This window comes from Ascidia mentula, chromosome 7 (assembly GCF_947561715.1).
Source record: "Ascidia mentula chromosome 7, kaAscMent1.1, whole genome shotgun sequence".
In the NCBI taxonomy this organism is placed as follows: Eukaryota; Metazoa; Chordata; class Ascidiacea; order Phlebobranchia; family Ascidiidae; genus Ascidia; species Ascidia mentula.
In genome coordinates, this window is record NC_138572.1 from 6,659,619 (window position 1) to 6,675,215 (window position 15,597).

The 15,597-nt window shown below is 37.4% G+C and overlaps 1 protein-coding gene across 1 annotated transcript; it reads right to left on the reverse strand.

Annotated features, from left to right (window-relative positions):
- Positions 1–1,492: 1,492 nt before the first annotated feature.
- Positions 1,493–15,161, reverse strand: LOC145909413 (fibronectin-like). Its single transcript, XM_082996804.1, has 25 exons — positions 14,973–15,161; positions 14,755–14,887; positions 14,158–14,397; positions 13,581–13,850; positions 12,854–13,123; positions 12,303–12,563; positions 11,789–12,070; positions 11,020–11,283; positions 10,466–10,729; positions 9,762–10,025; positions 9,143–9,400; positions 8,461–8,733; positions 7,814–8,083; positions 7,086–7,352; positions 6,505–6,783; positions 5,686–5,982; positions 5,122–5,446; positions 4,661–4,868; positions 4,136–4,302; positions 3,541–3,715; positions 3,120–3,190; positions 2,671–2,860; positions 1,932–2,033; positions 1,756–1,858; positions 1,493–1,615 (listed from the first exon to the last, which is right to left on the reverse strand). Exons 1-25 carry the CDS (start codon positions 15,159–15,161, stop codon positions 1,509–1,511), a joined length of 5,529 nt encoding a protein of 1,842 aa, XP_082852930.1. The 3' UTR covers positions 1,493–1,508.
- Between the last annotated feature and the right edge of the window lie 436 nt (positions 15,162–15,597).

The window sequence follows — 15,597 nt, forward strand, 5'->3', positions numbered from 1 at the left end:
AGTATGTTGATCCATTGACTGGTAAAAAACCGGATTTGGAATTGTCACCGATTCACACCAACGCCAAATTGATGTACAGAAACGTTACAGAGCAACGGTCACACAACAGCCAGTTTCTTCACTAACACCCGGAATATCTTTCCATTGGGTTAAGGCATTGTTTAGGTATCGTTTTATCCGCAGCATCTCATTTCAAAATGTATAGCAACGGTTGCTTTCTTACGTGATTTGACCTCGTTAGTAGTGTGATATTAATTTAGCAATGTTAACAGTGTCTGTTGTGGTCACGCCTGATTGCATATACACGGCAGCAACAGTGCGCTTGCATGCCACAGCCGCGTGATTCGTGGAATGTGCCGCAGTCCATTCTGCATGATTCTTGTTCGTGTGCGTGGTATTTTAAATGCAATTTACTTCCCTATGAATGCGTGTGTTCTCGCCTTGTTTTTCATTCTATGGTTTTGCAATGGTTCGAACGAATACGAGGAAACACAACAGTTTCTACTACACAACATCTGTGTTTTCATGTGATTTTATTGGCCAACTCAAAAGTGTCGCTTATTAGAGACGTTCGGTTTCTTGTTTGAAAAGTTCTTCATTGTTTTGTTTAAGTGTCGGTCTTTTGCTAACAGTTCGCTGACCGGGAGTCCTTCTTTTTACAGCGCTTCGAACGCTTTGTTTTTTTTCAGTTTCAATAATTGAACTTTCCGTGTGCGGTTAATCGAAGGCGAGGTTTGGGCAGCTCAGCTCGGTGCTGTGCTGTGCTGTGCTGACCTCAGTTCTTTGGTTTTGTGATTCGGTTCTGTTTAAGCGATTGGGCGTCTTCAATTCACTAAGTTTCGCCTTGGTATTCCTGCGTGTGTTAAAAAAGTATTCAAAACTGATCTTGATACAGTAAATGTTGGTATAGTATTTCCATCAGGTCTTCCATTAAAGTCAGGTTAGGAAACACAACAATTAGAACTCACGTGCGTTCTTATGTTAAATGTGTTAATCAAATAGGATTTCCCATTGATCATTTTTATGGCATATAGGTCGCAACAAAACGATAAATCCAACGGTGAGAAATGACCGTAAGTATGGAATGGTTGTTATAAAGGACAGTAAATTCTGTTTGTCGCAAGAAAGTTATCCTGTCTGCTGGTGTAAATATTTCGTAGCTTAACCCTTTGACAAACTGATGATGAAAATAAATAAAGATTAACCGGGCGTTATAATTACATCACTGCTTTTGATTCCAAGCTGGATCAGCCACTTTTCCCGACAAGTCGGAGCGAGATCTGAAAAATCAAGCTCCCGGTGAGGTTGTTAGAGCTGTGACCGCCAAATATAAAGGACCTGCGCAGTGGGGCGATCCTGCCTTGCTATGCGTAACCATGACATTACTTCTGCGTTACTTTTTATTCTGTGATACATTTTTCATAGTCAACAAACGGCGACCACTCGCAAACACTTTTTCAAAGTTATGATATTTTGTAAAAGTGCATAAAATCCATCGAGTGAGTCTTCTACAAAAATTTCTTCCAGATGAGTAAAGCAAGCATAACCATCAAAATGCAGAACAACAATTTGTTCTCAGCGGTCAACACCATTTCTGTCTCTTCTATAATATCATCTGCAGAAGTCAACAAAAAACTAGTTACTTTAAAAAAGTCACAGCAGTATTTTTTTTGTAAGAATGTTTTGCTGCATTGTGTTTTGATCGCGTTATAAAATGCATATTTTTGTGAGAGTTATTCGCTGTTTTTTTTTTACCTATACATGTTCTTCCATCCTCGTTGAGAACCCTACCAGACCTACACGCACAAACAATGGATTGTTCCACAATCAAACAATGGTCCTCACATCCACCATTGTTCTGTAACAACCAATATGCATAACGCTTTATTTCGTGACAGAAGGGCTTCATATTAAAGGTATTATTCACTCACCTCCTGGCAAAGATCTTCTGGTGCTTTCTGTTTCACAAGTTCAATGGGGCCATATGTGATCACGTGACTCTTCGTGCTTGTGATGGATCTTCTGCCTCTTGGCTGAAAAACATAGTGTTCCAGCCTCTAAATCAGTGGCCGTAATTTTCTTTCGCGTTTATAAAACATTCAGGCGTGAAAACTGTTTGTAACTTCAAGCGATTTTTGAACGAAGATTGTACATCAGTTAATAATAGAAGGTCGATTTAAAATAACAGTGTAGCCTATAAATGTAATGTCATTCAAAACCACCAGTAATAAATTATTTACGTTTAGAACAAAACCGTAAAAAAACATTCAGAAGCAAAGGGACCATAATAATGATCATAAAGCTGCAGACAGTAGTGCGCACTAAACCAGCAGCTAAACAGCGTGGAACAGTCTTCCACTTTGTGGTGGTACAAACCGTTGAGTACAGTGTCACCAGCTGCACTGACAAGACCTTACAGGTCGAAACACTACTATCTGTAGCTAAAACATACATTGATTTAAAGTTTTCATATTTTCGTTTCAATCAACATGTACAAATGAAAGTTTGTTTGCTTTAAATCCCTTGTTGTCTTATGGCCAACGAAGACTCAGTAACAGATTTTATAACAATTTATGCCAGTAATCCCAAGTCATTTGTTTTTTGCAGGAATTTTTCACTCAAAATGTAATGACAGTTTTCACTAAAAGGTCACATAAATAGTTGACTCACCAGGACCTGACAATCCAAACCACTTTCGGTGTCGCATATTTGCAAATTGCAGTGAACGTACATTGACTGGTCATGATCACCGAGGTGCGACCACACAAAGGCTGTAAACTTAAACTGGGTGATGAGTAACTGATAGTTCTGAATCACTTCCGTGTACGCGTTGGACTCTGAAGGAAGGTGTACAGCCACACTGCAAAAATAATTTCAATGAACGTTTAGCATTTCCAGTGTAGTTAAATGTTTTAAAATGAACCTTTCAACGCATTAGGAGATTACTACAATATCCAGTCAATATTATTAAAAAAAAATAATATGATAAAAAAAAAATTTAAATTCATTATGGACAAGTAAATAATGTTATTTTGCTTATTTTGTTGTAAAAACTTTGCCGAATCAAACAGAGACTTTATGTGGCTAAAATTATTGCAATGACCGAAACTTTCATTCACCCATGTTGAATAATTGGATAGAAAATTGCGTCACCATCAGATTCAGTTGGAGTACCCCAACATCTTTTCGTCTGAAAACAAAAAACTTTGAAAGTTATAGTAGTAGTTTGAATAGGAATGCCAAAGCTAATATGCTATTAATCATCTTAAGTAGAGTAGACGTTTCGAACACTATCTGCGTTCATCATCAGTTCTATAATTGAATGAGCTACATATGCAGCAGAGTACCTAGGTAGACATGCAACTGAACTTAAGATGATTAATAGCATATTAGCTTGGGCCTTCCTATTAAAAGTAATCAACTCCAAGTATTTTGCACCCAACTAATAGCAACAGGTTATCAAAATTACAGGAAAACGTGCTTGCAAAAGTTGTTATATTTTGCACTTGTTCTGACATTGTAGAGCAAGTTTAGGTTCACCTGCAAATAAAGGTCGCTGGAGTTTGCGAGAATCTTCAGCTGTCCGTAAATGGGGGAGAAGGCTGCAATGGACGGGGGATTCCCCGGTAACGGTGTATCAAAATCGTTGGAAACATAGAGATCAAATTCGACCTCGAAATGACCGGACTCCGTTGCCATAACTTGCACAGATTTCCTGCAAACAAAAGTGATTTTGTGCTGAAAATTTTAAGTTTGATACGGTGACAATTAAACCAATTTCAGGTTTCTGAACTACCTAACGTGAGCACAACAAAAACTTTCCAACGTAAAACGTTAATTTTGAAACATAACCTAGAAGGAGCTATAGACCAATTATTTTTAAACTGATAACATGACAAGTTTTTGACGAAACGTATTTAAAATAAATATAACTTGTCAATGTTTTTTTGCAGTGCGGACCGGTCTCTTCATTCTCAAACGTAACTTAGATGGGTTTTTGCACTTGTTTTAAATGGGAATATTCTGTTATTTATTCACGAAAATATCTCACTGAAAGGGCGATGAACTTAATCACAATTTATTTGTCTGTTTTTATCCTAATACAAATCAGATAACCAGCTTTCAAGTCGCTTACATAGAACGTGGCCGTATCTTGTCTGATGAAACCGTCCGAGTATTGTTAAACGAGCAGGTGTAGACGAAAACGTAGGAACTGGCTATTCTTTGAATAATCTGTGAGACATCTATCTCGCGTGCGGCTTGCACAGTGTAAGAGAAAGTTGTAACACTCCGATCCTCGAGCTAAATGAGAAAAATAACGTTTTTTCGACCACACTATAGGACGTAGAAGGTTTAAAGTAAGGTCCTTGACATTTTACGCAGATAAAAATAGAAGTTTGTCGTTTGTAACAGCGCACAGGAAATGTTTACGCAAAAGTGAAAAGTTTAGACAACCCAGGAATGTGTATACTCGGGGAGCACATCGTGGTTCGAACACACTTAGCTTATATTTGCTGTACAAACGTGGAACTTAATTTTGATATCCAAATATACATGTGATCGCATTATTAATTTCTACCCAGAAGGAGAAAATTTGAAACCAAACAATCATTACAGTCTCACAAAACGTGACAAAGCACAACACCATAAAGTTACTTACACCAGTGCCTTCGTCAACAGGATGACCCTGTTGTGGTTCACATTCAGTAAGGTCAAAGGTAAAAGCCAATGGATTTCCGGGCATAGGAAGAGCTTTGCAGTGAGAGGCCAACGCGCCGGCATCTACAGTAGTTCGAGCAGAACGCGATATTACAACCTGGTCACCAGCCTCAGGCACCAACTTCTCAGCAATATCTTCTGCTGACAACCTGAGCATGGATTTACTGTTATGGTTTTAGGAACCTAAAGCTGATAAACCACACCATATTATTGTGTCATTATAGGTACGTTGCGTTTCTGTGCAAAATACATTAGAATGTTTATAAATATCATTATCCAAGGTAAACTAAAACAAAATTGAGTTTGTTATAAGGGCTGAAAATTGGAAAGCAACTGAATGGTCGATTTTGGGACAAAAGTGGGTAGCTCGTGTCAACAACACAAATGCAAAGACAAACTTACTTAATGGTGATAATATTACCGCAGACGATTCCTGAGCCAGTAGAGACTCTTACACTCTCCGGGCTCTGGCCAAACCCATGAGCGTTCATTGCTTGTACGGATACACGATAAAACGTCGCAAACTGCAAGTCGGTGATGGTGACAGAAAGTCTATCCCCATTAGTAACAGGTACTATTGTGTGGCCTCGGTCTTCAGCAGACATCCACGATACTTTGTATTTAGTGATATTGGCATCTCCACCCGGGTTTGACTGATCCCAACTCACGACTATTGTGCTTCCATTTGCGTAAACGTTTAATTCTGTGTTGCGGACTGGGTTTGGCACTGAAAAAGCGAGAGGATTTTGAGCACTTAACAGCGATATGATGTTGTTGTTCCTACTAGTAGAGTTACGAATTATCATTAACGAGAAATTAGGGAAATATTTTTAGTCAAAAAAGTTGCAAATGATATTTTGACGGTTGTTTGAAATTAACTTTAGTCGTAGATTGGTTATAACTTTTATGTTGCTTAAACAAATTGAAAATGCTGCAATGAAGCTACGGATAAAGTATCACTCTTACGTGTACATGCAGACACAGGTTCGGACTCTTCTCCAATACGAGATCCTCTGACAGCCGCAACCGTAAACTCATATACAGTATTGGGAAGCAAATCCTCCACCGTCAGTCTCATGCGTTTACGGATCTCGGTCACGTTAACCATTCCATTGTGGGACTGGTTACCGCTTGTCTGCTGGTAATTCACTTTGTACATGGACGGTGGTGCGCAGGATAGGGGGTGTCGCCATTCTATGGTTATGCTGTGTAGTGTGGGTGGATGCTTTATGGAAATGCGCGGATACGGGACGAATGAAGATTCTGCAAAGTATACACATTTGAAATTCAGCTACGTATTAAATTTAAAAGCCCCATGGCAGGCACAAATGCAATTGAACAGGTGATATAACATACGGGTAGAGCGGTTTAAAATCAATATAAACAGCCAGCAAATAAACTTAACCATCGAAATCATTGATAAATAACAACTTATTGCAGTTGCAATTTAAGCATCATCAGTTCTTATTCAAATAGAAATGAATTCTTATTCTAATAAAAACCGAAACATGTTTTCTAAACATAGAAGCGTTGACACAAAGTTGTCATAGTAATATTTGAAATTAAAGTTTCACTTGTGTTATGCGAAAGAAGTGTTGCTGGTTAGGTGGATTTCGTGAATTTAAAACATTTTCAATGCAATTTAAAGTAATATTTGCTAAAAAATTAAATTCAAGTTCAATCATTGAATATCATTAATCCCTATATAATAGCTTGCCATATGGCAATATTTACTAAACCTCATTTCTGCAAGCTTAAAGGCATTAAGAAAACAGGCAAACGTACCTGTCTCAAATATAACCGGATAAGCATGTGGAGAGTAACCCCCAGCGTTCTTAACAAGAACCCCGAAACTGTATTTATGTTCCGGCTGCAATCCTGTAACGGTGGCTGTAGTATTGCTGGTTTCAATATGCTCGCTGTAATAAGTATATGGAGACCAAATAACGTTGTAGGAAATGATTTCCTGATCGCCAGGGCCATCGTACGGATCCCATTCTATTTCTATGGTTGTGTTCGTCTGTGATACGAGCCTTATGTTTTCGGGTTCAATGGCTGGAGCATCTGAAAGAACGGGGATTTTGTTCATCAAACCGTGTTTCATTGCCTGGAGTAGGTAACCATAATACAATAGGGCAAATTTCCAGAAAGAAATCGTTTTCATTGTTTAATTTCCATGATACTCATTTCTATTTAGACATAGGTTAACAAACTATAGCTTCCTGTAGAGCATGTTAGGGGTATACAATTCAAAGAAGACAGAAATTGAGATGAATTACCGGTCAAACCCTCAAAATAATAAACCGTTATGTTTTACTGTTAAATCTGAAAACATTTATTGATAAAAATGCTTGCTTTGTACTTACATGTCACAATGTAATCTGGGCGGACCTTCGCAAAGCCGTTTTCCTCTACTAACCATCGACCTCTAACAATGTATAACGTGTTCGGTTCAAGGTCAAACACGTGTCGGATTTTCTGATGTCGGACTCGTATATAAACCACATCCACCAAACTTTCGTTGTGAGTTAAGATTTCGAGATACAGGCCCTGATACTCGACTGGAACGCGGTGGACGCCGATCTTCAATTCAGCTAAGTCTTCTATCTCGTAAGACAGCCGAGGCGGCGGGGCTGAGGAACATTATGACGTAATAAAGGTACGACGTATGTTAATTTTTTTGTGAGTGTGCATATTGCAAGGATATATACAAAACGAAACCGACTCTTTCAGGAATATTATACGTCAATATTTAACCGATATTTGAGAAATGCGCTTCGAAGTTTAAAAGAAATAACGCAGTAATATTCCATGCAACGGCATGACTGACCGGATCGCCCCCTGCGCAGGTCCTTACTTGGCGATCACAGCTATCGTATCGAGATCATTAGGTTTTACAGGTTTCGTAGCCCAGTCATTGCAGCCTAGCTTGATCAGCCAATTTAAAAAAAAATATGTTGAAAGATTTCACACTGGGGGTTATTTCAGTAGAGAGATTTGTGCATCCCCAAAGGTGAAATACAACAAATGCACCACAGACATTAACTTGTATATAGAAACTACTTTATATGAATAATCTTGGTCACAATTTTACCTGATACAATATACAAAGGCTCGGCATGAACTTCACTCTGGTCGTACACGGCTGACACCAATACAACATATAGGTCTCTTGGATCAAGTCCGAAGAGGTCAGCATGTGTTTCCATGGTTTCGATTCTCTGTAGCTCGGCTCCAAACTGTGTGAGCAGTACAACAGAGTAACAGATCAACCTTTCAAAGTCGCCGTATGGTTCCGCCCAGTGGACTATCACAAAGTGTGGGTGCTTAATCTCGAAGTGAAGGTCTCTTGGTGGACCAGGTGCTGTAAAATGAAGTTGTGATCACTAAATATGCATAATGGTGTAGACTGGAATTTATATGTAGTTAATTTGATGATAGAAAAAGCACTTTGTACTGCTGTGTAAACTATTTTTTGCACAGAATTACCGGTTGTTGCTTCGAAAAAAGAAGGATAACAAACTTCAATTGAAACTTTGACGTATTTTCAATTGCACGAAAATTGCTTTAAATCCAATGTATGGCAACAAACACAAGTCACTATCAATATTGCATTTCGTTGATATTAATTTACGTTCCACCTATATTGAAACACATTTCGGTAAAAATCATTCATCGATGAAATTAAGTTCATTACACCACCCTTTCGAGAAAGTTTTCTAGAAAAATCCTTTTAGTTACCAGTCACAGCAGGAAACGGGTGAGAATCTGCTCCTTCGCCAGCACGGTTGTAGGCACGGGCAACAAACCAGTAGTGGGTGTTGGGCAGGAGATCCTGGATATAAGTCCAGGTACTGTCTGACGTGTGGTAGAACATGCCTTCGCCACCGTCGTAAGTGTAAGAGAAGATGTAACCGGCGATTGCACTTCCGCCAGGTGGCGCTGTGAACGAGACTCCGATGGAAGTCTGACGTTCTTTCCACACAGTGAAGTTGCTCGGCCCAGCGAGTGGAGCTGTAAAAATGCATTTGAGCTAAAACTGTTTTAAACCATTTTGAGTTGCAGACGTTTTCCTTGCGTTTTTTAATTGAAACAACAATAGCAAAATATTAGGGAACAGTGTTTAAAATATCATGTTTACGCAGTGAAATTTTATAAGTTATAAAGTTTTAACCATAATTTTGGGAACTTATAGACTCGGAATTACTACATTGATAAACTACAGGCCCAATATACATTTCTGTCCGTATGTTGTTACAAGGCTTCAGAGCAGAACACGGGACACATACTGTTTTTCCAAACCATCTAGTCGAAATTTACTGAAAACAATTGTTCTATTTTGAAAGTCTTTTGTAGCCTCGCCGTGACAAGTAATAAACCCTCACAAGTGAATTACACAAACCTATTTAACTCAAATACTAACCTGTTAGGGCGAAGAAAGGCCTCGACTCCACAACATCCATATCGTATACAGTTTCTATTTTGAAGAGCTTTTTCGAGTTTGGGGGCATATAAAATGTAACACTCCGGTTCAGTTGTATTGGGCGGGTCACACCATCGGCAACCAACCTATACCCGCGAAGAGCCTGCACACCGCCCCCTAGCGGTGGCTCGGACCACGTGACTGTTACTGAACTTGTTGTGGCGTTCTGCATTTCCGGGCGCCTGACTCCATAAGGCACTGAACAACAAATAGAATCTGTGAGTTGGTTCGAAATAACTAAACACACGTAAGAATAACAATGTGGGATTTGCTGTAAAGTTTGTTAATGTTCATTCGAAATAAGTGTGAAGCATTGTAGGATCAACTTTGGTGTTGCATCGAATTAACACACAGTACTGTTTTTTCTGGCGGTTTAAACATTTTATGGTTGCAGGACATTTCGAACAGTCTTTTCTCCATGAACACCTTGTTTACTTCCATTAGAGCGTTTCTATACCCTATAACTAGCCGGGTTTCCTTTTCATGTGAAAACAACCAAGGCAATGTCCACAAAAAAAGACCAAACTTAAGTTGCTTAAAACTAGAAACCAAAACTTACAAGTGGTAAAATTGACGGGCATTGACTCTACTCCGCATTTGTAATTACAAAATGTGGCAGTGAGTGTGTATTCCGTATTCCCAACCAAGTCCTTTAACTTGTTGTACGGCTCGAATTCGCCGTAGTTGGAGTAGCTAAAGAAAGACCCGTTGATCTTGAACAAAATCCTGTCTATCGCAGAACCCCCGTGCTCATTTGCGACCTCCAGTACTACGAACCGTGGCCGTCTCCACACTATGACAGGGGTTGAGGCGTTGGCTGGAACTGTGAGACGATAGAAAGGTAACATTATTGATTGCATCATACGCATGCTTATATGATGGTCAGAGCCAAATACAGTAAGGATTTCCAAGACGGCTTTTATTGGGTGTTATTTCCTGTTGTTAAGCTATAAGCAAAACGCTTGTGCTTAAGGGTGTTGGCTCGCATGACAAAATGGAAAACGGTCAGAAGGTGTAAAGCCATTGTAGCCCAGCTGCCTGTTGATCTGATATGTCGGGGCGAGATAAAAAAACACGTTTCCAGAGCGGGTTGAACTTATGACCTTGAGCCGAACGGACCACTGCTCTACTGGCTGAGTAGCGTTGTGAGTTCACGGGTTTTAAATATTCATAACTTCTAAACTATTCTTTTACATTTTATTACCATATGGTAAATCCACAAGTCTAAACACAAACATCATTCCCACAGTAATGATAACATACCAGTTGCAGCATCCGTGTCTTCTGATTCCACCACAGTGCCATCATCGTATGTCGTTTTTACATAAACATCATAATTTGCGGATGGTTCCAGACCATCAATGTCAAATACAAGGGAAGTTGTGTTAAAAGTTTCAACGTAATCCACACAAACTGTGTGGTATAACACAGATCGCTTGTATCCAGAGTCTTGCGGAAGTAACTCAATAGAGATGCTGTTGGTGGTGGAATTTTGTTCTATTTGATGGATCTGGAATGGGGCTGGTTCTAAACAACATGTTGCATTCAAAGTTTAATGAATGTGTAAATTTTACAAAACAAGAACACAAGTAAAACTGCAATATAATAATGATGGACAAAGTCATGCAAAATTATGTCAATAAAAATAGCATAACACCAACAAAAATATACTGCCTAAAGTACAAAAACCTATTTGTTTATCTATTTAGAATTTAACAAAGGGGCAACGGCATGGACATCATGTTAAAATCATGATTTTAACCGCAAAATTTTTGTTTTAAGCACAACTAACAATTCAAAAATCCTGAAAAACTTACCAGTGCACACAGTTATCTCTTTAGATTCCTCTCCAACCTTTGAAATATCACCAAGAATATAAGCAGCAATTTTTACTATGGTATCATTGTTTGCCATGAGGTTTGTCAGGTAATAACTTGTGTCAACAGAATGGTGTATTTCTTCATTTTTCCCAACAGTTATAATGTAACCAGTAATATATGGGGTGAGTGAAGCTGACCAGGTCAGTAAGGCAGAGTTTGTTCCAATTTCAATGGCTGTAAGGTTGGTAGGTGCTTCTGGAACTAAATTAAAATCCAAATATAAGTTACATGGCTTACAAAATTGCATGAATTTCCCAATGGGTTATTAATGCTTCACTAACAAGTTTAGTTTGGAAAGCTGTGGATTACAAGAGTTTAAAATATGCCTCAAAACCTTGCAAAAAAAACATGGATGCGTTTCATTTAAATTTTTTTTCTGAAACCATACTGGGAAAAGTATAAAAGTGAAAATACAACTGGGCGTTTTGAAACTTGACATTATTTTCCAGTAATATACTAAAAGTAAAATGATATTATGCTGAAATCTATTTCAGAAAGCTGTGGATAGAACAGGTAAAATTATGCCTAAAATCCTTGGCCAAACAAAACATTGGTACATTTCATTTGAGACCATCATGTAAAGGAAAAAAGGTGAACCAACATGTGAATGACATTTTACAAAGATTACTTTTTCAAATTAGCAATATACTAAAGTTAAATGATGTTGTACTGCAGTGATGGCAATTGCACAAGGAACATTGCATACCTGTGTAGACAACAATACTGGGTGTGGTTGTCACATCACCATCCCGAACACCATCACTGTTACGATCAATACCAGCTTCCATGTGCACAACATATTTTGAGCCAGAATCAAGTGTAGTTATAGTGTAAGGGGGTTCCCCAACAGGAAAACAAGCTCCATGTTCTGTTAAGCATAGACTTAGAATCAGTTGTGCCCCATGATTTCCAGTCGGTGGATCCCAGTCAAAGGTGATGTTGGTTGCTTGGCAATCAATCGTCCTGAGGTTTCTGGCAGGTCCAAGGTCTGCAAATTTGAAACCAGTTTAAATTGTAATAAAATATATCCTTTCTTTGAATAAATACATTCTACAGTCAAAATGAAGCAAAAACTTGTCAACTTGCATTAGTGTTAATAAATGTACGTCATACGCAGTTACCAATTTTATACAAACCTAATACAGAACCTTCTAATCAAGCAGATTTAAAACAATTTTTGATTCCCAAATCAACATCTATAGGACAATAAAATTTATTACCTGTGGTTGCCATGGCAGCAGATGACGGCACACCAAGGCAATCATAATTCTTTGCAGCAACTGTGATGCTATATTCAGTATAGCCATCCAATCCACCAATGGTAGCCGATGTGTAATGTACAAACTTTGAAATGTTTGTGTTCAAAACCTCCACATGGTAACCTATGATCTCTGCATCACCTTCTCTATACGTTGGCCATGTCAATGTTATGGAACTTGGCGTCTTTGAATCAATATTAGGAGTGGACAGCGGCTGTGGTCCTAGATGTAAAAAATGTCAGTGTTACGAGCAAATCTTGTTCTAGTTAATAATATATCAGCTATTTCGTAGTTCTACCGTAAAATCATACCATAAAATTTTGAACAAGAACATCTAGAAATTAATAAAAAATCAAAATTAATCACAATTGTCTGTAGTTTTAATGCCAAACGTTTTAAAATTTTTCATTAAAAAATAAAAATAAATTATAATTAATGTTAATGAAAAAATAGAAAAACTGCTTTGGTTTATGCAAAATGCAATGAAAGTAAATAAAAATACAACATCCTACCAGTGGCATATATTCTTCTTGGAGTTTCTTTAACAGATCCATCGTCACAGAGACGTTTCAGATAAACAAAATATCTTGTGTTCGGTAGAAGGTTATCAATAGTGTGACTTCTTCCTGTGGATACGAAGTCACACTGGACACCAGACAGAGTCAGACACCAGCATATTTCAATATTAGGATCTTCATCTTCATTGTGGAGCTCTCCAATTTCAAACAACAGGGAGTAGGGAGTTGGACAACTTTCCAAATGGAGCTTTGGAATTGCAAGTGCTAAGGAGACAAGAGGTTTGCTATTAAAGAGCAAGTTCATCTCTATGTTATCGATATTACAAAACTTCACAAAAATATGCAGGGGTTTGATAATAAGCACAAGAATAGTTTTAAATTTAGCAGTAACCTAAAAAGTTGGGATTTTGAGCTTCGTATTTACTGTATATCAAAGAAGCAGCATGCTGTGGTTTGAAGATGTCAGCTAATGTATTAATAGAAAAAAAATGTTGTGCTTATTGTCCTGCAAACATCATCATAACTATTATTGCAAAATATATAACTTGGGAAAAAACATAAAAAAGAAGCTTTTTTATATAGAGTTTCATAAAGCCTACGAGGCACCACTTTTAAAATGTTAGATAAATGTTTTTAAACCCATACAAAAATGCCATCCATTGTGTTAAAGAAGTTGTGTAAAATGGCATATTTGTAACATAATGTTTTTGATTCGACTTACTTTCAAACTCTATTGGGTCTGATGGAATTCCAATTCCAGATTTAACGTGATTAACTGCAGCAACAGTGGCCATGTATTGTGTACCAGGTTCCAAGTATTCCATCTCCCCTGTTAAGCCATGGAATAACCTTTTTTTCTCGTCAAACTCATTGAACACCCTGACTTCATATAGACCAAGAGGAAGGTTTCCATCCACATATAGTGGCCAATCCAGTTTAACAGAATCTCCCGACACAGAAACCACTCTGGGAGGCTCAGTCTTTCCAGGGACTAAAAATATAATGATTGATTTGTTGAAAAAGGGTATATTTTTCATTGTTTAGAAACGTTTATATTTTAATTTAAAAAGATTAACACTAAAAATTCAGATACATATGTATAGAAAAAAGTTCATTTTGGTGTCGTACATAGCATTCTTTTTATATGCACATAGAAAAATATTGTGTGTAAGATAAATTTAGACTGTTACAAAACAAGCTATAAGTTTTTGTTTTAATGTTGGATGCAATTTGTACATTGACAGCTGATTGTGGCAGGACGAAAAAAGATATGTATAAAATACACAATAAAATCTTACCAGTTGCAGCAGCACCGGGGACATCATTTACTTTAAGCTCCTCACCATCCTTGGGCTTTAGCAAATAATGGTATAGAGTATTTGGAGACAGATTAGAGAAACATATCTCTGTTGGGTTCCATATGTATTTAAGTGTGTGAAAGCCCCAATTGACACTGACATCCCCAACGGGTTCTTCCCAGTCTATTTTAATCACAGACTGACTTGCATGGACTGATGGACAGAATTTGGAACAGCTTACTAAAATCGAAAAACAAAAGCAGCATTTTTAAGGGCAAAGATCATCCTAACAAATAGCACATAAAGTTATGCAAAAGTTATGTGACCCATTTATAAATGGTTCAAATTAGTTTTATAATTTAAAACTTTGTTTCTATGTACAGGAGTATTTCATGTTGCAGCAGGAAAATCTAAAATCACTACAAGTGTAGACATAAATATAACAGAAATATCCCCTTTTTTCACAAGAACTTTTGATATACAAAACCATTGAATAAATGACTAAAAAAATTATATTTAAACGAATCTGTTTTCACCTTACAATTATAAATTGTTTGAAATGAACGTCATCTTTAATTTAAGTGAAAGCAAACTTACCTTCAAGATCAATAGTGATTGGAGAATTTGCAACATATTGAATGATAACTGGTTTCATATATTGCAAACTCTCTGCCTCAAAGTCCAAGTCTGTTACATCGCTCACATAAATGCTCTCATCATATCCATTAATCTGAACAAAACAATATAAATATGTTACAATATATGATTTTCTGACACTTTTGTTTCACCAACATATTTTCTAAACTACAACTTACAAGGAGTGCCTCCCCATAACCCAAAGTGAGGGATGAGATATAGGAATGGATGCTCTGTTGGGCAAATGGTGGGACATTAATTTGCCATTCACAATACTGAGGCTGGTCATCAGGCATGTCAGGGCCTGTTAATCTTTTGTGATGTTCAGAGATTCCGAAACTCACAAATCCACCACAAGAGGCACTCATAACTATAAGGGATTAATCAAAATATTTATGTATGTAACTATATTGCTGATAAAGTCAAAAATATTAAATTAGATAACTGGTTTAAATTTTATTGTAAAAAATGTGATATTATGATATTGTGATATTACAAAGATACTTACATGGTAGAGCATGAATTGTAAACTCTCCAACTGGAGTATCGTGGAGAACTGTGCAGACAACATAGACAGTGTTAGAAGAACTAACAACCATATAACTGTTTTCATGGTCAAAAGTTCCAATTTCGCGACTTCCTGAATCAATGTCATATACCTAAAATACACCAAAAAACAGATACAAAAACACAACTTCCACAACAACAAGTTGTAAATACACACTAGTATGCCAATCAGCACAAACATCGTCAATGCTGCTTCTATCAAATTATGATACGCCAAAACAACAAGTTTTTTTTTAT

Bases quoted from the DNA above. Each gene is read 5' to 3' on its own strand.
- LOC145909413 (XM_082996804.1), bottom strand. From the start codon at position 15,161: ATGAGTGCCTCTTGTGGTGGATTTGTGAGTTTCGGAATCTCTGAACAT. The intron at 5,447-5,685 runs GTAAGAGTGATA...TCGCTTTTTCAG, and splicing joins ACCTGTGTCTGCATGTACAC to TGCCAAACCCAGTCCGCAAC. The intron at 1,859-1,931 runs GTGAGTGAATAA...TGGTTGTTACAG, and splicing joins CAGAAGATCTTTGCCAGGAG to AACAATGGTGGATGTGAGGA.